Source organism: Cynocephalus volans, chromosome 6 (genome assembly GCF_027409185.1).
Source record: "Cynocephalus volans isolate mCynVol1 chromosome 6, mCynVol1.pri, whole genome shotgun sequence".
Classification (NCBI taxonomy): Eukaryota; Metazoa; Chordata; class Mammalia; order Dermoptera; family Cynocephalidae; genus Cynocephalus; species Cynocephalus volans.
This window is the reverse complement of record NC_084465.1, coordinates 71,499,188-71,523,668: the sequence shown is the minus strand read 5'-3', so window position 1 is coordinate 71,523,668 and position 24,481 is coordinate 71,499,188. Positions and strand designations below refer to the sequence as shown.

Below are 24,481 nucleotides of genomic sequence, written 5' to 3'. Positions count from 1 at the left end.
ATATGGGTCCAAGAAGAAATCAAGCAGGAAATCAAAAAATTTATTGAAACTAATGAAAACAATGATACATCATACCAAAACCTGTGGGATACTGCAAAAGCAGTATTAAGGGGGAAATTTATTGCATTAAATGCTCACTTCAGAAGAATGGAAAGATGGCAAATGAACAACCTAACACTTCACCTTAAAGAACTAGAAAAACAAGAATAATCCAAACCTAAAGTTAGCAGACGGAAAGAAATCATTAAGATCAGAGCAGAACTGAATGAAATTGAGAACCAAAAAACAATTCAAAAGATCAATGAATCAAAAAGTTGGTTTTTTGAAAAGATAAATAAAATTGACAAACCATTAGCATGGCTAACAAAAAAAAGAAGAGAGAAGACTCAAATAACAAAAATTAGAAATGAAAAAGGCGATATTACAACTGATTCATCTGAAATACAAGGAATCATTCGAGACTACTATAAACAACTATACGCCAACAAATTTGAAAATCTGGAGGAAATGGATAAATTTCTGGACACACACAAGCTCCCAAAACTGAACCGTGAAGACGTAGAAAATTTGAACAGACCAATAACAATAAAGGAGATTGAAGCTGTTATCAGAAGGCTCCCAACAAAGAAAAGCCCAGGACCAGATGGATTCACAGCAGAATTTTACCAAACATTCAAAGAGGAATTGACACCGATTCTTTACAAACTATTCCAAAAGATTGAAACGGACGCAAATCTCCCAAACTCATTCTATGAAGCAAACATCATCCTGATACCAAAACCAGGTAAAGATATAACCAAAAAAGAAAACTACAGGCCGATATCCTTGATGAATATAGATGCAAAAATCCTCACTAAAATACTAGCAAACAGAATACAGCAACACATACGAAAAATTATTCATCACGATCAAGTGGGATTCATCCCAGGGATGCAAGGTTGGTTCAACATACGCAAATCAATAAATGTGATACACCATATTAATAAACTCAAACACAAGGACCATATGATCATCTCTATAGACGCTGAAAAAGCATTTGATAAAGTTCAGCACTCATTCATGACAAAGACCCTCTATAAGTTAGGTATAGAGGGAAAGTATCTCAACATAATTAAAGCCATATATGCCAAACCCACTGCCAATATCATCCTGAATGGGGAAAAGCTGAAAGCTTTTCCTTTAAGAACAGGCACTAGACAAGGATGCCCACTCTCACCACTTCTATTCAACATAGTGTTGGAAGTACTAGCCAGAGCAATCAGAGAAGAGAAGGAAATAAAGGGCATCCAGATTGGAAAAGATGAAGTCAAACTGTCCCTGTTTGCAGATGACATGATCCTATATATCGGACAGCCTAAAACCTCTACAAAAAAACTGTTGGAATTGATAAATGATTTCAGCACAGTAGCAGGATACAAAATCAACACACAAAAATCAGTAGCATTTCTTTTCTCCAATAGTGAACATGCAGAAGGAGAAATCAAGAAAGCCTGCCCATTTACAATAGCCACCAAAAAAATAAAATACTTAGGAATTGAGTTAACCAAGGATGTGAAAAATCTCTATAATGAGAACTACAAACCACTGCTGAGAGAAATTAGAGAGGATACAAGAAGATGGAAAGATATTCCATGCTCTTGGATTGGAAGAATCAACATAGTGAAAATGTCCATACTACCCAAAGTGATATACAAATTCAATGCAATCCCCATCAAAATTCCAAAGACATTTTTCTCAGAAATGGAAAAAACTATTCAGACATTTATATGGAACAATAAAAGACCACGAATAGCCAAAGCAATGCTCAGCAAAAAAAATAAAGCTGGAGGCATAACACTACCTGACTTTAAGCTATACTACAAAGCTATAATAACCAAAACAGTATGGTACTGGCATAAAAACAGACACACTGACCAATGGAATAGAATAGAGAATCCAGAAATCAACCCACACACTTACTGCCATCTGATCTTTGACAAAGGCACCAAGCCTATTCAGTGGCGAAGGGACTGCCTCTTCAGCAAGTGGTGCTGGGATAACTGGATATCGATATGCAGGAGAATGAAACTAGATCCATACCTCTCACCGTATACTAAAATCAACTCAAAATGGATTAAGGATTTAAATATACACCCTGAGACAATAAAACTTCTTAAAGAAAACATAGGAGAAACACTTCAGGAAATAGGACTGGGCACAGACTTCATGAATACGACCCCAAAAGCACGGGCAACCAAAGGAAAAATAAACAAATGGGATTATATCAAACTAAAAAGCTTCTGCACAGCAAAAGAAACAATTAAAAGAGTTAAAAGACAACCAACAGAGTGGGAGAAAATATTTGCAAAATATACATCTGACAAAGGATTAATATCCAGAATATATAAGGAACTCAAACAACTTTACAAGAAGAAAACAAACAACCCAATTAAAAAATGGGCAAAAGAGCTAAGTAGGCATTTCTCTAAGGAAGATATCCAAATGGCCAACAGACATATGAAAAAATGCTCAACATCACTCAGCATCCGGGAAATGCAAATCAAAACCACATTGAGATACCATCTAACCCCAGTTAGGATGGCTAAAATCCAAAAGACTGTGAACGATAAATGCTGGCGAGGCTGCGGAGAAAAAGGAACTCTCATACATTGTTGGTGGGACTGCAAAATGGTGCAGCCTCTATGGAAAATGGTATGGAGGTTCCTTAAACAATTGCAAATAGATCTACCATACGACCCAGCCATCCCACTGTTGGGAATATACCCAGAGGAATGGAAATCATCAAGTCGAAGGTATACCTGTTCCCCAATGTTCATCGCAGCACTCTTTACAATAGCCAAGAGTTGGAACCAGCCCAAATGCCCATCATCAGATGAGTGGATACGGAAAATGTGGTACATCTACACAATGGAATACTACTCAGCTATAAAAACGAATGAAATACTGCCATTTGCAACAACATGGATGGACCTTGAGAGAATTATATTAAGTGAAACAAGTCAGGCACAGAAAGAGAAATACCACATGTTCTCACTTATTGGAGGGAGCTAAAAATTAATATATAAATTCACACACACACATACACACACACACACAAACCGGGGGGGGGGAAGAAGATATAACAACCACAATTATTTGAAGTTGATACAACAAGCAAACAGAAAGGACATTGTCGGGGGGGAGGGGGGGAGGGAGAAGGGAGGGAGGTTTTGGTGATGGGAAGCAATAATCAGCTACAATGTATATCGACAAAATAAAATTTAAAAAAAAAAAAAAAAAAAAAAAAAAAAAAAAAAAAAAGATAAGCTGAATCTTTCTAAGTATTCAGTTAAAATCTCAAGTCCTTTATGTCAGATTCCTTTAAGTGCCTCTCTTTAAAAAGCAGACGGCACAAATACAGATTAACAAAAATATTACAAATCATTACTACCCTTGCACTAAATGCAAAAGTATTAATACAAAGCATATGTTTCATTTCCTTGACATTTCCATCATATGTCATCATTTGTCATATCATCAAGTGTCAAAATTGTTTGCCACATAAGCAAAATTACCATCTCAAACGGGCTGTCTGGTTAAAGATTAAGTTTACAGATTATAGAATTAGGACCTTAATATGTTTAAAGGTTTGGATTATTAGCCAGATCTGAGACTAAAACACAGGAACGTGGGTGATTATTGGGATGGGATCTTTTTCACAATATGATCTGCTGCTGTGTCAACTGATTTTTTGGAAAGAAATGGTTTCTCACAGCTTAACCCATTGGCATCCCTTAATTGTCATCCTCACTCATTTTCTTTTTAACATCTCAGATACAGCTTTTTTACCACAGCCACCTCCTTAAATTTTGCCATCTGATTTTTCCTAATGGAACTGATGCAGATAAAATACAATGTACTTAACGTAGTTTCAGTTATCATTGGATATCCGGAGATACCTTGATTCTATATAGCTCGTTTGATTGTCTCATTTTGAGTAATATTATAACGTCATGGCTTTTGTCAGGATTATTATGTTCTTTTTAGATGTTCCTATTGTCACAACCTTTGGAGGCATTTTTTCCCCTTTATAGTACTGCTCCCAGACATCTTTGAAAGCATTCTCACTTCCTGGTAATAACTACGTATTTCAAATGCAACTTTATTTTCCCTACCCCATGACAGGGAACTAACTACTCTTCAAGGCATCCTGGCTTTTTACGGAATATAGATGCCAAAATCTGGTCACCAGGGGTGCACGTCAGACTGTTACTCATGAGAACTAAAGATAGACACGGTGACATTTTTCTGGGCTACTTAATAACAGAACTAGGAAAGAAATTTTTTGAAATTCATGTGAACTTCACGAAGTTCATTTTAAATTCAATTTTATTAAGGTCTGCTAAAGTTTTTGTGTTCTAATATTAAAGGTCTTATCTCATTTATTTCCCTTTCAGATTACCATTCTTTCTCCACTCTGAATATGCCATTTTATAAGTTGTCATATCAAATTATATGATTAAACTGTGAGAATGTCTAACCTTTATATAATTAGATGTGATTTGCTTAGATCCTGCATTCATCTCAGCTGCAACTGAGTCTTCTCTTTCTTTGCATTAATCATGATTTTACATTCATTTTTTGGATAAACATGCTTTCACAATCTAAATGTTATGCTATGTGACTATTAGAGATAATGCTGTAAATAAATATTCTTGTATAAAAAAAAAAAAAAAAAAAAAAAAAAGAAAGCAAGGAACAAAAGACACCTAAGACAACCAAACAACCAATAAAATGCTAGGAATAAATCAACACCTTTCAATAACAACTCTTAATGTAAAAGGCTTAAATTCCCCAATTAAAAGACACAGACTGGCCGACTGGATCAAAAAGCAGGACCCAACTATATGCTGCCTACAAGAGACCCACCTCACCCATAAAGATTCACATAGACTAAGAGTGAAAGGATGGAAAAAGATTTACCAAGCAAACAGAAAAGAAAAACGAGCTGGAGTAGCTATTCTTATATCTGACAAAATAGACTTTAAACTAAAAACCATAAAAAGAGACAATGAGGGACACTACTTAATGATAAAAGGACTGATCCATCAAGAAGACATAACAATCATAAATATGTATGCACCCAATGTTGGAGCAGCCAGATTTATAAAACAAACTCTATTAGACCTAAAGAAGGAAATAGACACTAATACCATAATAGCAGGGGACCTGAACACCCCACAATCAATATTGGACAGATCATCTAGGCAAAGAATCAGTAGAGAAACACAAGATCTAAACAATACTCTAGACCAATTGGAATTGGCAGATATCTGCAGAACATTCCACCCAACAACCTCAGAATATTCATTCTTCTCAGCAGCACATGGATCATTCTCCAGGATAGATCACATATTAGGTCACAAATCAAGTCTCAATAAATTCAAAAAAATTGCAATTATCCCATGTATCTTCTCAGACCACAATGGATTAAAACGAGAAATTAATAAAAAACGAAACTCTGGAAACTATACAAACACATGGAAATTAAACAGCATTCTACTTAATGACATATGGGTCCAAGAAGAAATCAAGCAGGAAATCAAAAAATTTATTGAAACTAATGAAAACAGTGATACATCATACCAAAACCTGTGGGATACTGCAAAAGCAGTATTGAGGGGGAAATTTATTGCATTAAACGCTCACTTCAGAAGAATGGAAAGATGGCAAGTGAACAACCTAACACTTCGCCTTAAAGAACTAGAAAACCAAGAACAATCCAAACCTAAAGTTAGCAGACGGAAAGAAATCATTAAGATCAGAGCAGAACTGAATGAAATTGAAAACCAAAAAACAATTCAAAAGATCAACGAATCAAAAAGTTGGTTTTTTGAAAAGATAAATAAAATTGACAAACCATTAGCATGGCTAACAAAAAAAAGAAGAGAGAAGACTCAAATAACAAAAATTAGAAATGAAAAAGGTGATATTACAACTGATTCATCTGAAATACAAGGAATCATTCGAGACTACTATAAACAACTATACGCCAACAAATTTGAAAATCTGGAGGAAATGGATAAATTTCTGGACACACACAAGCTCCCAAAACTGAACCGTGAAGACGTAGAAAATTTGAACAGACCAATAACAATAAAGGAGATTGAAGCTGTTATCAGAAGGCTCCCAACAAAGAAAAGCCCAGGACCAGATGGATTCACAGCAGAATTTTACCAAACATTCAAAGAGGAATTGACACCGATTCTTTACAAACTATTCCAAAAGATTGAAACGGACGCAAATCTCCCAAACTCATTCTATGAAGCAAATATCATCCTGATACCAAAACCAGGTAAAGATATAACCAAAAAAGAAAACTACAGGCCGATATCCTTGATGAATATAGATGCAAAAATCCTCACTAAATTACTAGCAAACAGAATACAGCAACACATACGTAAAATTATTCATCACGATCAAGTGGGATTCATCCCAGGGATGCAAGGTTGGTTCAACATATGCAAATCAATAAATGTGATACACCATATTAATAAACTCAGACACAAGGACCATATGATCATCTCTATAGATGCTGAAAAAGCATTTGATAAAGTTCAACACTCATTCATGACAAAGACCCTCTATAAGTTAGGTATAGAGGGAAAGTATCTCAACATAATTAAAGCCATATATGCCAAACCCACAGCCAATATCATCCTGAATGGGGAAAAGCTGAAAGCTTTTCCTTTAAGAACAGGAACTAGACAAGGATGCCCACTCTCACCACTCCTATTCAACATAGTGTTGGAAGTACTAGCCAGAGCAATCAGAGAAGAGAAGGAAATAAAGGGCATCCAGATTGGAAAAGATGAAGTCAAACTGTCCCTGTTTGCAGATGACATGATCCTATATATCGAACACCCTAAAACCTCTACAAAAAACCTGCTGGAATTGATAAATGATTTCAGCACAGTAGCAGGATACAAAATCAACACACAAAAATCAGTAGCATTTCTTTTCTCCAATAGTGAACATGCAGAAAGAGAAATCAAGAAAGCCTGCCCATTTACAATAGCCACCAAAAAAATAAAATACTTAGGAATTGAGTTAACCAAGGATGTGAAAAATCTCTATAATGAGAACTACAAACCACTGCTGAGAGAAATTAGAGAGGATACAAGAAGATGGAAAGATATTCCATGCTCTTGGATTGGAAGAATCAACATAGTGAAAATGTCCATACTACCCAAAGTGATATACAAATTCAATGCAATCCCCATCAAAATTCCAAAGACATTTTTCTCAGAAATGGAAAAAACTATTCAGACATTTATATGGAACAATAAAAGACCACGAATAGCCAAAGCAATGCTCAGCAAAAAAAATAAAGCTGGAGGCATAACACTACCTGACTTTAAGCTATACTACAAAGCTATAATAACCAAAACAGTATGGTACTGGCATAAAAACAGACACACTGACCAATGGAATAGAATAGAGAATCCAGAAATCAACCCACACACTTACTGCCATCTGATCTTTGACAAAGGCACCAAGCCTATTCAGTGGCGAAGGGACTGCCTCTTCAGCAAGTGGTGCTGGGATAACTGGATATCGATATGCAGGAGAATGAAACTAGATCCATACCTCTCACCGTATACTAAAATCAACTCAAAATGGATTAAGGATTTAAATATACACCCTGAGACAATAAAACTTCTTAAAGAAAACATAGGAGAAACACTTCAGGAAATAGGACTGGGCACAGACTTCATGAATACGACCCCAAAAGCACGGGCAACCAAAGGAAAAATAAACAAATGGGATTATATCAAACTAAAAAGCTTCTGCACAGCAAAAGAAACAATTAAAAGAGTTAAAAGACAACCAACAGAGTGGGAGAAAATATTTGCAAAATATACATCTGACAAAGGATTAATATCCAGAATATATAAGGAACTCAAACAACTTTACAAGAAGAAAACAAACAACCCAATTAAAAAATGGGCAAAAGAGCTAAGTAGGCATTTCTCTAAGGAAGATATCCAAATGGCCAACAGACATATGAAAAAATGCTCAACATCACTCAGCATCCGGGAAATGCAAATCAAAACCACATTGAGATACCATCTAACCCCAGTTAGGATGGCTAAAATCCAAAAGACTGTGAACGATAAATGCTGGCGAGGCTGCGGAGAAAAAGGAACTCTCATACATTGTTGGTGGGACTGCAAAATGGTGCAGCCTCTATGGAAAATGGTATGGAGGTTCCTTAAACAATTGCAAATAGATCTACCATACGACCCAGCCATCCCACTGTTGGGAATATACCCAGAGGAATGGAAATCATCAAGTCGAAGGTATACCTGTTCCCCAATGTTCATCGCAGCACTCTTTACAATAGCCAAGAGTTGGAACCAGCCCAAATGCCCATCATCAGATGAGTGGATACGGAAAATGTGGTACATCTACACAATGGAATACTACTCAGCTATAAAAACGAATGAAATACTGCCATTTGCAACAACATGGATGGACCTTGAGAGAATTATATTAAGTGAAACAAGTCAGGCACAGAAAGAGAAATACCACATGTTCTCACTTATTGGAGGGAGCTAAAAATTAATATATAAATTCACACACACACATACACACACACACACAAACCGGGGGGGGGGAAGAAGATATAACAACCACAATTATTTGAAGTTGATACAACAAGCAAACAGAAAGGACATTGTCGGGGGGGAGGGGGGGAGGGAGAAGGGAGGGAGGTTTTGGTGATGGGAAGCAATAATCAGCTACAATGTATATCGACAAAATAAAATTTAAAAAAAAAAAAAAAAAAAAAAAAAAAAAAAAAAAGATAAGCTGAATCTTTCTAAGTATTCAGTTAAAATCTCAAGTCCTTTATGTCAGATTCCTTTAAGTGCCTCTCTTTAAAAAGCAGACGGCACAAATACAGATTAACAAAAATATTACAAATCATTACTACCCTTGCACTAAATGCAAAAGTATTAATACAAAGCATATGTTTCATTTCCTTGACATTTCCATCATATGTCATCATTTGTCATATCATCAAGTGTCAAAATTGTTTGCCACATAAGCAAAATTACCATCTCAAACGGGCTGTCTGGTTAAAGATTAAGTTTACAGATTATAGAATTAGGACCTTAATATGTTTAAAGGTTTGGATTATTAGCCAGATCTGAGACTAAAACACAGGAACGTGGGTGATTATTGGGATGGGATCTTTTTCACAATATGATCTGCTGCTGTGTCAACTGATTTTTTGGAAAGAAATGGTTTCTCACAGCTTAACCCATTGGCATCCCTTAATTGTCATCCTCACTCATTTTCTTTTTAACATCTCAGATACAGCTTTTTTACCACAGCCACCTCCTTAAATTTTGCCATCTGATTTTTCCTAATGGAACTGATGCAGATAAAATACAATGTACTTAACGTAGTTTCAGTTATCATTGGATATCCGGAGATACCTTGATTCTATATAGCTCGTTTGATTGTCTCATTTTGAGTAATATTATAACGTCATGGCTTTTGTCAGGATTATTATGTTCTTTTTAGATGTTCCTATTGTCACAACCTTTGGAGGCATTTTTTCCCCTTTATAGTACTGCTCCCAGACATCTTTGAAAGCATTCTCACTTCCTGGTAATAACTACGTATTTCAAATGCAACTTTATTTTCCCTACCCCATGACAGGGAACTAACTACTCTTCAAGGCATCCTGGCTTTTTACGGAATATAGATGCCAAAATCTGGTCACCAGGGGTGCACGTCAGACTGTTACTCATGAGAACTAAAGATAGACACGGTGACATTTTTCTGGGCTACTTAATAACAGAACTAGGAAAGAAATTTTTTGAAATTCATGTGAACTTCACGAAGTTCATTTTAAATTCAATTTTATTAAGGTCTGCTAAAGTTTTTGTGTTCTAATATTAAAGGTCTTATCTCATTTATTTCCCTTTCAGATTACCATTCTTTCTCCACTCTGAATATGCCATTTTATAAGTTGTCATATCAAATTATATGATTAAACTGTGAGAATGTCTAACCTTTATATAATTAGATGTGATTTGCTTAGATCCTGCATTCATCTCAGCTGCAACTGAGTCTTCTCTTTCTTTGCATTAATCATGATTTTACATTCATTTTTTGGATAAACATGCTTTCACAATCTAAATGTTATGCTATGTGACTATTAGAGATAATGCTGTAAATAAATATTCTTGTATAAAAAAAAAAAAAAAAAAAAAAAAAAGAAAGCAAGGAACAAAAGACACCTAAGACAACCAAACAACCAATAAAATGCTAGGAATAAATCAACACCTTTCAATAACAACTCTTAATGTAAAAGGCTTAAATTCCCCAATTAAAAGACACAGACTGGCCGACTGGATCAAAAAGCAGGACCCAACTATATGCTGCCTACAAGAGACCCACCTCACCCATAAAGATTCACATAGACTAAGAGTGAAAGGATGGAAAAAGATTTACCAAGCAAACAGAAAAGAAAAACGAGCTGGAGTAGCTATTCTTATATCTGACAAAATAGACTTTAAACTAAAAACCATAAAAAGAGACAATGAGGGACACTACTTAATGATAAAAGGACTGATCCATCAAGAAGACATAACAATCATAAATATGTATGCACCCAATGTTGGAGCAGCCAGATTTATAAAACAAACTCTATTAGACCTAAAGAAGGAAATAGACACTAATACCATAATAGCAGGGGACCTGAACACCCCACAATCAATATTGGACAGATCATCTAGGCAAAGAATCAGTAGAGAAACACAAGATCTAAACAATACTCTAGACCAATTGGAATTGGCAGATATCTGCAGAACATTCCACCCAACAACCTCAGAATATTCATTCTTCTCAGCAGCACATGGATCATTCTCCAGGATAGATCACATATTAGGTCACAAATCAAGTCTCAATAAATTCAAAAAAATTGCAATTATCCCATGTATCTTCTCAGACCACAATGGATTAAAACGAGAAATTAATAAAAAACGAAACTCTGGAAACTATACAAACACATGGAAATTAAACAGCATTCTACTTAATGACATATGGGTCCAAGAAGAAATCAAGCAGGAAATCAAAAAATTTATTGAAACTAATGAAAACAGTGATACATCATACCAAAACCTGTGGGATACTGCAAAAGCAGTATTGAGGGGGAAATTTATTGCATTAAACGCTCACTTCAGAAGAATGGAAAGATGGCAAGTGAACAACCTAACACTTCGCCTTAAAGAACTAGAAAACCAAGAACAATCCAAACCTAAAGTTAGCAGACGGAAAGAAATCATTAAGATCAGAGCAGAACTGAATGAAATTGAAAACCAAAAAACAATTCAAAAGATCAACGAATCAAAAAGTTGGTTTTTTGAAAAGATAAATAAAATTGACAAACCATTAGCATGGCTAACAAAAAAAAGAAGAGAGAAGACTCAAATAACAAAAATTAGAAATGAAAAAGGTGATATTACAACTGATTCATCTGAAATACAAGGAATCATTCGAGACTACTATAAACAACTATACGCCAACAAATTTGAAAATCTGGAGGAAATGGATAAATTTCTGGACACACACAAGCTCCCAAAACTGAACCGTGAAGACGTAGAAAATTTGAACAGACCAATAACAATAAAGGAGATTGAAGCTGTTATCAGAAGGCTCCCAACAAAGAAAAGCCCAGGACCAGATGGATTCACAGCAGAATTTTACCAAACATTCAAAGAGGAATTGACACCGATTCTTTACAAACTATTCCAAAAGATTGAAACGGACGCAAATCTCCCAAACTCATTCTATGAAGCAAATATCATCCTGATACCAAAACCAGGTAAAGATATAACCAAAAAAGAAAACTACAGGCCGATATCCTTGATGAATATAGATGCAAAAATCCTCACTAAATTACTAGCAAACAGAATACAGCAACACATACGTAAAATTATTCATCACGATCAAGTGGGATTCATCCCAGGGATGCAAGGTTGGTTCAACATATGCAAATCAATAAATGTGATACACCATATTAATAAACTCAGACACAAGGACCATATGATCATCTCTATAGATGCTGAAAAAGCATTTGATAAAGTTCAACACTCATTCATGACAAAGACCCTCTATAAGTTAGGTATAGAGGGAAAGTATCTCAACATAATTAAAGCCATATATGCCAAACCCACAGCCAATATCATCCTGAATGGGGAAAAGCTGAAAGCTTTTCCTTTAAGAACAGGAACTAGACAAGGATGCCCACTCTCACCACTCCTATTCAACATAGTGTTGGAAGTACTAGCCAGAGCAATCAGAGAAGAGAAGGAAATAAAGGGCATCCAGATTGGAAAAGATGAAGTCAAACTGTCCCTGTTTGCAGATGACATGATCCTATATATCGAACACCCTAAAACCTCTACAAAAAACCTGCTGGAATTGATAAATGATTTCAGCACAGTAGCAGGATACAAAATCAACACACAAAAATCAGTAGCATTTCTTTTCTCCAATAGTGAACATGCAGAAAGAGAAATCAAGAAAGCCTGCCCATTTACAATAGCCACCAAAAAAATAAAATACTTAGGAATTGAGTTAACCAAGGAGGTGAAAAATCTCTATAATGAGAACTACAAACCACTGCTGAGAGAAATTAGAGAGGATACAAGAAGATGGAAAGATATCCCATGCTCTTGGATTGGAAGAATCAACATAGTGAAAATGTCCATACTCCCCAAAGTGATATACAAATTCAATGCAATCCCCATCAAAATTCCAAAGACATTTTTCTCAGAAATGGAAAAAACTATCCAGACATTTATATGGAACAATAAAAGATCACGCATAGCCAAAGCAATGCTGAGCAAAAAAAATAAAGCTGGAGGCATAACACTACCTGACTTTAAGCTATACTACAAAGCTATAATAACCAAAACAGTATGGTACTGGCATAAAAACAGACACACTGACCAATGGAATAGAATAGAGAATCCAGAAATCAACCCACACACTTACTGTCAGCTGATCTTTGACAAAGGCACCAAGCCTATTCAGTGGCGAAGGGACTGCCTCTTCAGCAAATGGTGCTGGGATAACTGGATATCCATATGCAGGAGAATGAAACTAGATCCATACCTCTCGCCGTATACTAAAATCAACTCAAAATGGATTAAGGATTTAAATATACACCCTGTAACAATAAAACTTCTTAAAGAAAACATAGGAGAAACACTTCAGGAAATAGGACTGGGCACAGACTTCATGAATATGACCCCAAAAGCACGGGCAACCAAAGGAAAAATAAACAAATGGGATTATATCAAACTAAAAAGCTTCTGCACAGCAAAAGAAACAATTAAAAGAGTTAAAAGACAACCAACAGAGTGGGAGAAAATATTTGCAAAATATATATCTGACAAAGGATTAATATCCAGAATATATAAGGAACTCAAACAACTGTAGAAGAAGAAAACAAGCAACCCAATTAAAAAATGGGCAAAAGAGCTAAATAGGCATTTCTCTAAGGAAGATATACAAATGGCTAACAGACATATGAAAAAGTGCTCAACATCACTCAGCATCCGGGAAATGCAAATCAAAACCACATTGAGATACCATCTAACCCCAGTTAGGATGGCTAAAATCCAAAAGACTATGAACGATAAATGCTGGCGAGGCTGTGGAGAAAAAGGAACTCTCATACATTGTTGGTGGGACTGCAAAATGGTGCAGCCTCTATGGAAAATGGTATGGAGGTTCCTCAAACAATTGCAGATAGATCTACCATACGACCCAGCTATCCCACTGTTGGGAATATACCCAGAGGAATGGAAATCATCAAGTCGAAGGTATACCTGTTTCCCAATGTTCATCGCAGCACTCTTTACAATAGCCAAGAGTTGGAACTAGCCCAAATGCCCATCATCGGATGAGTGGATACGGAAAATGTGGTACATCTACACAATGGAATACTACTCAGCTATAAAAACGAATGAAATACTGCCATTTGCAACAACATGGATGGACCTTGAGAGAATTATATTAAGTGAAACAAGTCAGGCACAGAAAGAGAAATACCACATGTTCTCACTTATTGGTGGGAGCTAAAAATTAATATATAAATTCACACACACACACACACACAGACACACACACACACACACACACGCACACAAACCGGGGGGGGGGGGGGAAGAAGATATAACAACCACAATTATTTGAAGTTGATATGACAAGCAAACAGAAAGGACATTGTTGGGGGGGAAGGGGGGAGGGAGAAGGGAGGGAGGTTTTGGTGATGGGGAGCAATAATCAGCCACAATGTATATCGACAAAATAAAATTTAAAAAAAAAATAATAATAATAATACACATATTTAGGAAGCGAAATCTACCACAAATGAACTCTGCCAAAGAACATGATTTTTTTTTTTTTGTCATTTTTGTGACTGGCCGCACCACGCTCAGCCAGTGAGCACACCGGCCATCCTTATATAGGATCTGAACCCGGGGCAGGAGCACTGCTGCGCTCCCAGCACTGCACTCTCCCAAGTGCGCCACGGGGTCGGCCCAGAAAATGTTATTTAATACCAGTCTTCTTTCTATAGCAATAAAAAAGTATATATTTAAAAAATAAAAATAAAAATAAAATAAATAAACAAAGAAACCAGGTATAATAGCAACAAAAACAAGGTACCTAGAAATAAATCTAACCTAGAAGTCAAAACTTTTATGTAGAAAATTATGAAACTTTTCAGAAAGATTTTAAGAGGACCAAAATAGTTCAAAGATAGTAACAGCTGTCATTAAGATGTTACTTCTCCTAAAATAGATCTAAGGGTTCAATGCAATTTTGATCAAAATCCCAACACCGTTTTTCATGGAACTTGACAAGCTAAATTTTATATGGAACATCAAAGAAACAAAAATAACCAAGACATTCCTGAGGAATACTGCCCCAGACATCAAAAGTTATCACAAGGCTACACTATTGAAGAAAATGGGCAGTGGTACAGGGACAATGTTGCAGGGAACCCTGAGCATTTTCTAATTGTTAAACCTCTCCCTTTTTTTCACTCAAGAAACCATTTTAGAAATTTTATGCTTGGCTGTCTTAATAGCAAACTCTGGCTCCTATAACTTAGCTTGCCTGCTTCCTGCACTTTCCTGTATCCATGTGCTAATAGGAGACAACAACAGTCTCACACTGCCCTAAGGTCTGTATACAAATTAGGCTCCAGAGCTGACCAATGGACTGTGTCCCATAATCAGCCAATACAAATTAACAGGACTGCATCCCTCATTTACATTAGAGGACCTAAATGGGAACTTGGGCGGGAAGTTAGGGTGGGAATTTTGGCTAAGACTGCCTCTTTCCTTTGTTCGGAAAGACACTAGTCTAGGAGTCTTCACTCCCCAGCGCTCTCCTTGCTTGCAAGCAAAAAGGTGCTGTAACACTGAACAAAGAGCTGTAACACCAAATAAAGGGCTGTAAAACTGCATCACTGATGCTGGCCTTGGATTCCTCTGTGTGATATCCCCCACAACAGAAGACTAGACCAACAGAATGGAATTGAGAGCCCAGAAACACACTCCACACATATCCGTAAACTTAAGGTGACACTGAAGGCCAGTGGCAAAAATGTGATAATAGTCAATAAATGATACTAGGACACTGAAATGAAAACAAAACAAAGAAACCAAACCCCTACCTGACAACATACATAAAAACTTCATTCTAGATGATGGCATATTAAACATAAAAGTCAAAACTATAAAAATTTTAGGAAAAAAATACAGAATACCTTTAAGATCTTGATGTATGAAAAGATTCTTAAATAAGACTTTTTAAAACTTTTTCAACTACATTAAATTTAAGAAAAAAATTTCTAATTATATCAAAAGATCTTTTCTAATGAAAATAGAAATTAAAGAAGAAAATGCAAAGGCCAAAAATTGAGAAAATACTTTGTAGCATTACTATCCACACTAATATAAAAAGCTCTCAAAAATCAATAAGGAAAAGAAAATTATTTGAAAAGATGTTCAACCTTATCAGTGTCCAGGGAATGCAAATTAATATCACAACAAGAAACCATTTCATATCCATCAGATCAGGGAGAGAAAACTTCAAGTGTTGCCAAGGTGGGTCAACTGGAACTCTCCTATATTCCTAATAAGAGGATAATTGGTACCACCCTACAGGGAAATCATTTTATTTTATTAGTAAAGCTGAAGATCCACACCCTATGCTCCAGCAATTCTATTGATATACATTTGCACAAGTGCACCAAGAAATAGGTACAAGAATATTCATAGCAGCTTCTGTAAGCAACAGAAAACTGCAAACAATCAAAATGTCAGTCAATGGCTACTACCAAAAAGACAGAGAATAACAAATGCTGGCCAGGATGTGGAGAAAGGGGAACTCTTCTATGCTGTTGGTGGGACTGTAAATTAGTACAACTACTATGGAAAATAGTATGGAGGTTTTTCAGACAACTACAGATAGAACTACCATAGGATCCAGCAATCCCATTTCTGGGTATATACCCAAAGGAATGGAAATCATCATGTCCAAGGGATGCCTGCACTCCCATGTTCACCGCAGCTCTATATACAACAGCCAAGATATGGAACCAACCTAAATGTCCATCGATGGACAACTGGATAAGGAAAATGTGGTATATATACACAATGGGATTACTCAGCCATAAAAAAGAATGAAATTCTGCTATTTGCAGCAACATGGGTGAGCTTGGAGAAAATTATGTTAAGTGAAATAAACCAGGCACTGAAAGAGAAATACCGCATGTCTTCACTCATAAGTGGGAAGCAAGAAAGAAAGAAAAAAGAGAGAGAAAGACAGACTGCACAATAATATGCTGAAAGTTCAGAAGGATAGAACAGATACATGGTTACTAGATTTGGGAAAGGGGGAGGGGGAGGAGAGCTAAGGAGAAATTGGGTAAGGGACACCAAGAATAATTACAATTTGTAATGCTGAACATGACAATAATATTAATTCGATCATCACATATTGTACACAAATACTGAGTCAACTCTGTATCCCATAACTCTGTATCCCATAAATATGTATAACCAATTATGTTTCATTTAAAAAAAGAAAAAAGATGCAAAAGAAAAAATAAAATAAAATTGATTTGTAGTTAAAAATATGTCAGTCAATAACAAGAGTGATACAGTATGGTGAAAAGAATGAATTCCACCTACATTCATCAACATGGATTAATCTCAAAAAAAAAAAAATTTCAGAAGTATATATGATTCCACTAAAATAAAGATCAAATATCGGCAAAACTAAAAACAACATACCATTTAGAAATGCCTGCATGAGTAATAAGACTACCTAGAAAAACTTAGGAAGCTTAACAAAAATTTCAACATAATGTTTATTTCTGGCTGGTAAGGAAGGAGGACTTAATTGGGGAAGTGTAAACTACTAACTGGTAAAATTCCATTTCTTAAGCTGAATGACACACTCACAACGGTTCATTTCACTTCTCTCCAAACTATACATATCAGCTATATATATTCTGTGCATTATATACTTCATAATAAATTTTAAGTGACTCAAAAAATATACAAAAGGCTGTTTTAAATTATCTTCTTGCTCATCTCCCTGTTTAAAAAAAAAAATGCCTTTGCTTAAAAGTGGTTTTTTAACTGTAGTAAAACATGATATTAGCATCTGGTACTTTAAGGGCTGCTCTTTTTAAGAAAATGCTATTACATTAAAGACATTCTTGCATACCCTACCCTATACAATGGCACATCAACTTGCTTTCCAAAGCAATGCTAAAGTGCAAAAGATCTTAAGGCTTTATGTAGAAATATAAAATAGACTTTATTGACTTGCACCAATACAACCACCACTCTTTTATACACAAACGGAGCGGCACCCTACATCTGTTTAAACTTTTAAACTTGTCTTAGTGACAGCAAAATTAAGACAAACATATTAAGTGCTAAGTAAACACCGAGGGAGACTAATTATCATTTAACATACAGCACACAGATTTTAATCTTAAATTGCTACGTGAAGTCTCAAAACGGATCTCTTTCGCTTAAGGCAACTGCGGACTAAATTGGAGACTCCAGCTATGTACTTGAATTTGTGGCTTTGGGCAAATTCACAGATTCAGTTTTCACGAAATTATAATACCCAATGAAAAAAATTTTTCCAATTTCTGCCTCACCGTTTGAAGGTATTTTTATGTGCACTCACTGTGGAATATCCCTGGCAAAACGGCTACCAATCCTGGCAGGTAAAAACCCCGAGAATCAACAGCCACCGGCTTTGGGCCACACGATGAGGCAGCGAGATTCGATATTCCCCCCAAATCTCCAGAACTCCCCTCCAGAGTCCCAGGATGTGGAGGCAATGGTGGAAAGACTGATGGGGGACTAAGAAGAGCCGTTAATCATAAGGCCAAGAGTCAGTGGGGACCTTCTGAATCATTTAGTCTAATCCCCTCATTTGCGCATGGGAACAGTAGGCCTCAGGAAGAAAAGAACTAGCTTAGGGGTCTAACGACTACTTAAGTTTGTCTCCTCCGGTCTTGCCCAGGGGTCCTCCCCCCACCCTCAAATGCTCTATTCGCTGCTAACACTGAAGGCGGACAGAACCGCACCTCCGCAATGTGGCCAGACCGCCAGGACTCAAAAGGGCTGTAGAGGTACTCGGGTCAACCCTTTCTTACAGGTGGGAAAACTGAGGCTGTGAAGTGACGCGGCTTGGGGGGATAAACCAACCCTCTGCCACCGAGCAATAGCCTGAAGAAAGTGATAAAACTCACTGAGGACCCCGCTTCTGGTCTCCAGGACGGTGTGCATCAAAAAACCACCGAACCCTAGGTTTCATTTAGCAAGAATCCCGCGTCCCCGACGCAGAACCGGGAAGAGGGGAAGCGGATAACCTTAACAGCCGGTGCGCCGCACCGAGAGCGCCCTTGCGGGAGCTGGCGCCCCACTGTCGCCTCGCTCTTTAGATACAGTCCGCGGGGAGAAGGGAAACAGTGAGGCTGCGGCGCCTCCCGCGAGAAGAGATACCTGAGGCTCGCGCCGCAGTCCCCCGCCACACTGGCACCGGAGCCCGACACCCCACTTCCGGGGTCATGCTGCCGCCGGGAGGCCCTAGAGCGCGGGAGGGAAGCCTGGGGGCCCCGGGCCCCGCCCCCACCAAGCCTCACCTCCACAGCGCAGCCGAGGACCCGGGCAACTTCCCGGACGCCGCGCGTCACCAAGAAGCTGATTCCCACTTCCGGACTGATTCCTCCCCTTTCCCAGGCCTATCCGGGACAGCTCGAAGGCGTTGGAGGTTTCCGCGCATTTGATTGGCGGAGCCGGCGGGCTAGTCTTCGCTGATTGGGGCTGGGGAAATCTGGCCCATAGACACCCGCGGGGCGCTCAGTTTCAGTTGTTCGTCTGTTTACCGCTTGTCGCCAGTTCTGTGCTGTAATCATGGCCGACGTGATGGAGATGCCCAGGTCGCGCATCAATGCCAGCATGCTAACTCAGTACATCGACCGGCCCGTCTGCTTCGTAGGGAGGCTGGAAAAGGTGCGCGGGCCCTCTGTCCCGGGCTCCCTGGTAGCCAGAGGGAGGGACTCAGTGACCGCCGTGGTGGCGGACTCAGGGTGGGTAACGGAGGATGAAGGACGACAGAAAGCCTCAGAGCATCACTGCACTCCCAATTGCTTTATCCTGCATAAGGAGACTTTTTGCACACTTTTTAAAGCCATTGCAGCCCCATCTTGGCGCCTCTTTTATGGCATGGAAACGAGGTGTTTTCGTAAGCGCTACGTTCTAAAGTTCAGCGCCCCTCACCTCCGTTTTCTCTATTTACGTAAAGGAAATTATAGGCCTGACTCCCACGTCTACCTAATGACTTTTAAGTTTACCCGGACTTGACTGACGCCAACTAGACTAATCTGCTTGCTTTCTTCTTTTCTCCAATTGTCTCTGTTCCCAGTGTTTCTTATAATTATGAGGAAAACAATTTTATTATTAATTTGATGTTTTGGTCTTGAGTCTCAGTCTCCATAAAACATTCCTTAATTGTCCCTTCCAGATCCTATGGCACCCTGTTATCTTACCCGAGTTAGAGTGCAGCCCCCTCATCCTATAGGGAAAACAGGCCCAAAGTCTCAGAATCAGTGACCTGAGAGAGCTGAAGGAAAGAAAACTGTTACATAAAGGCTTAGTTAGTAGCTCATTTCATCCACACATCCTCTTCGTGAAATGGATGTTATTTCGACTTCACAGGTAGGGAAACTGTAGGAGTGGTGGGTGGTTAACTAAAATGCCCAGGACCACAGCAATAGGCAAAGCTAGCATTCAAACCTGACTGTGCTGTTTGCATTCGCCTCCCAGGAGTAGAACCCAGATCTTCTGGCAATCAGTTCTTCTTTTATTTCATCATGCCTAATTTTTAAAGTATACCCTCCGTGAGATATGTACTATATAAGTCATGACTGCCAGCAGATCTCACTTTTTTTTTTTTTTTTTGGTCGTTTTTTCGTGACCGGCACTCAGCCAGTGAGTGCACCGGTCAGTCCTATATAGGATCCGCCGCGCTCCCAGCGCAGCACTCTACCGAGTGCGCCACGGGCTCGGCCCCAGATCTCACTTTTAAATAGTATGAGCCTCCTTTAATTTGTTCTTAGTGTAGGGTTGCCGGATTTAGCAAATAAAAATGCAGAACCGACTAATACTAAAAAAGTATTGGTTGGTTGTTTATCTGACATTCAAAATTAACTAGGGATCCCATGACCAGATCTGGTAACAAGATTATAATTTGAACCAAGTAAACTGCTCAAAAAACAATTGCTTCATGGTCAACCAAGTAAATAAGGCAATCTGCTCATCTTTTGTCAAACTTTAAAAAATTTTTTTTTTTTTTTTTTTTTTTAAAAGATGACCGGTAAGGGGATCTTAACCCTTGACTTGGTGTTGTCAGCACCACGCTCACCCAATGAGCAAACCGGCCATCCCTATATGGGATACGAACCCGGGGCCTTGGTGTTATCAGCACCGCACTCTCCCGAGTGAGCCACAGGCCGGCCCTTTTAAAAAATTTTTAATGAGATTTTAAAGGTTTTGTTTATGTGTTGTGTTCTGGTTTTTTTAATTTTATGCTTCTGTTTTAGATTCATCCCACTGGAAAAATGTTTATTCTTTCAGATGGAGAAGGAAAAAATGGAACCATTGAGTTGATGGAGCCTGTATGTTTAAGTATTAATTCTATATGTATTATAGTTAATTCTTCATCTTGGTTTCGTTTGTTGCTGATGTTTCTGATTTTTCGAGTGATGCATAAAGGATGAACTTATAAAACTACGCTGGCTCTAAAATTAAATTCTTGTCTTCTACGATTATATTTCCCTTTTTACATATCTAACCAATGATTCTTTGGACTCCATGATTTTTTCATATATCCCTTAAACACTGGATAACAATTCTCATTTCTTATGGAAAACCATAAAATCACATGAGAACAATCTTCCATTTAAATTGCTTTTTCCTTCCTCAAGAATTTTAAATTTTTAAAATTTATATTCTATTTTTGTTTATATATATTTTCAGTTTTCATTTATTTTTGTATTGTATGTTTAATGTGCTTAAAAATATTTTCCTCATCTTTTATGAATACAAATCTATGTGCTGTTTGGTTAATATATACCAAACATACTTTATAAAATATAGATTATAGAATGTTCCTCTCAATGGATCCTTTTATACAAATTACTGCTTATAGAAATGCTGAACATTCTCAGTATGTTTAAGTGATTTTGTCTTCAACTTAAAACATTTAACTGTATCTTTGGACCTGAAGCTACTACCTGAAGCATTTACTAAAGGTAATATGACAGTTAAGTACTCAAACATTTTTGAACAAGTTACAGTTTAATTTTTGCATTTGTAAATTTTAAAATTACTTTGTTACATGAAAGGAAAGATTAGTAAACTTTATAACAGTTTCCAAATTAATTATCAACTGAAAATGTGATAACACCAAGCTGACATTTTGTTCTATGTCTTAGCTTGATGAAGAAATCTCTGGAATTGTGGAAGTAGTTGGAAGAGTAACGGCCAAGGCAACCATCATGTGTGCATCTTATATCCAGTTTAAAGAAGATAACAATCCTTTTGGTAAATAAAGCATTCTAGTAGTTAGTGGTTTCTTATAATTATGAGGAAAACAATTTTATTCTTAGTTTGATGTGTTGGTCTTGAGTCTCAGTCTTGCCATATTTCCAATTTCTATAGAATTTTCTGATCTCAAAGGAAAATGGAAGGACATTTTGGCCTGCTTCTAAGTAATGCTTGCATGAGGAAACTCAGTAAAGATTAATTAATATTTGTGGAAAGAGAAAGTTTTAAAATATGGCAAACAAAAATAACATTAATTTGTTTTGTTATGTTTTAATATATGAATTGAAGGCATGGAACAATGAGTAACACCTAAAACATGACCAGGAGGAAGCTGCCTGTATAATGGACATCAAAATAGATGATCTCCTGTCTCCCATATCTTTTCTTTTTTGGAGCCACAGTTAAATAAATTCAATGATCCATATCTCAGTTTCAGAAACTGGATTGTGAAAATAAGTTGACCTCTCAAAGGGAGAGAAAAAAGAAATAGGTAGAAATATTTTGGATGATAATTGATGCTATAATTTCCCACTATAAATTAAATGTTTGCTTAAATGTTTCTTTCAGATCTTGGACTTTACAATGAAGCTGTGAAAATTATCCATGAATTCCCTCAGTTTTTTCCTTTAGGGATTGTGCAGTATGATTAATCTTAATGTATTTTTTCTTATGATTGTAAATGAGGAGACTACATTGGAGACTATATAAAAGGATCTTCATGTTTCAGAGAGAGATTCCTCTGATTTATAATATTTAATTTGCTCTTTTCTGAATTTTATTTACCTAACTTTAAATATTTCAATCTGCAGTTTTTGATGGAATTGTTATATTGACAGTTGTCATCTAAGTTATTTTACAAAGAATTGCTTCTCTGGTATATCGTCACATTAGATGTAAGAACAAAGCAATTGTCTGAGTTTAGGTTTCTACTTTATTAATAAAAATTAAAATGGTATGTACTATTGGTCATTCCATTTTTATTCTTTTAGTCATGTATTCAAGCACAAATTTGGAATTGTATAGCTTGTAAGTTCAGGACTTAGACCTGGACCAACTGTGTTAAAGATTTACTCACCATTCTCATAGACTATATTATGTTAATTATTTCCTTGAAACTCTACTGAGAAAGTGATTTTGAGAAATTCAAAGAGCAAACAGAACCCTGTATCTTCTGTAATGTGTAAAGTATCTCTTTTTCTGGATTTTAAAACAGATCATTTACTAGTGCCAAAAAGGGATACATGACCTTTGAAAAAATTGGTGGAATCATTTTTTTTTTTTTTTCTTCCTTCTGCCATTATTATCCTTAGTAGGAATTCCTATCTACCACCAAGTAATGTTGGGGGTGGTCAGGGAGGGGTGTGGCAGGTGTGGGATAGGGGCAATGCAGAATAACTGTGATGACCTATGTGGCCAGTTAGGTTTTAGGACTTGACCCATTCTCTTCAGTGAGGAAATAAAGTAACGTCAAATCCACTTAGATTGTAAATTATGCCAAATATGTTTATTCTAAATTGATAAAGTCTTAAGTTTCAACTTTTTTTTTTCTCATTTCTATTTTAATTTCAGCTTTTATTATTCCCAAACACATTGCAGCAGATTACTTGGGGGACATTGCCATGTATGGTAAAACATTTTATTTTATGAAGTAAAGACATTTATAGTTGAAAGTGAGGCAAGACGTCAGCCAGTCTCCATAACACAGTGTTGTCTCTATTACCAGTGAAGGGAGTCAATTCTCAATTATGTGTTAACCCTAGAAAACTCAGTGCTATTAAGTGTTCAGGGTATCATGCTGGGAACCTTCCCTTGAGGTAACATGTTTAGTAATTTGGACTAGATGAATTGAGTACCTTGCTTTCTGTTGAATGAATTCTTTATGGTAATGATTCATGGGGCCGTATCTCTAGTCCCAACCTCATTTTTGAGCTACTCGACATCTACACCTGAGTGTCCCATCAGCACTTCAATTTGAATGAATGTAGTTTGAGCAAATATAGTTCTCCTGCCATGTGTTCCAAATTTTGTTTGTAATAATTTTATTTAGATATAATACTATATCATAACAATTCACCTATTTCAAAGATATAATTCAGTGGCTTTTAGTGTATTCAAAGTTGTACAACCATCACCATAATCAACTTTAGAACATTTTCATCACCCCAAAAGGAAACCCCGTACCATTTACCTAGTTACCATTTAGCCCATTTCCTTCACAATCACCACCTACTTCCCCTAAGCAACAACCAATCTACTTTCTATCT

General features: G+C 37.0%; 2 protein-coding genes across 4 annotated transcripts in view; one reads left to right on the top strand and one right to left on the bottom strand.

Moving 5' to 3' along the window:
- The window catches only part of UMAD1 (UBAP1-MVB12-associated (UMA) domain containing 1), a 266,139-nt gene extending 246,804 nt beyond the window's left edge, over nucleotides 1-19,335 (bottom strand). The window contains exon 1 of one of the 3 annotated variants that reach the window (XM_063100097.1): nucleotides 19,253-19,335. The gene's annotated coding sequence lies outside the window, so the exon portion shown is untranslated. The other 2 variants (XM_063100096.1, XM_063100098.1) reach the window with 2 other exon arrangements.
- Nucleotides 19,336-19,468: 133 nt separating this feature from the next.
- RPA3 (replication protein A3) lies at nucleotides 19,469-23,134 on the top strand. Its single transcript, XM_063101294.1, has 4 exons — nucleotides 19,469-19,622; nucleotides 21,212-21,286; nucleotides 22,106-22,214; nucleotides 22,785-23,134. Exons 1-4 carry the CDS (start codon nucleotides 19,524-19,526, stop codon nucleotides 22,865-22,867), a joined length of 366 nt encoding a protein of 121 aa, XP_062957364.1. The 5' UTR covers nucleotides 19,469-19,523; the 3' UTR covers nucleotides 22,868-23,134.
- Nucleotides 23,135-24,481: the final 1,347 nt, after the last annotated feature.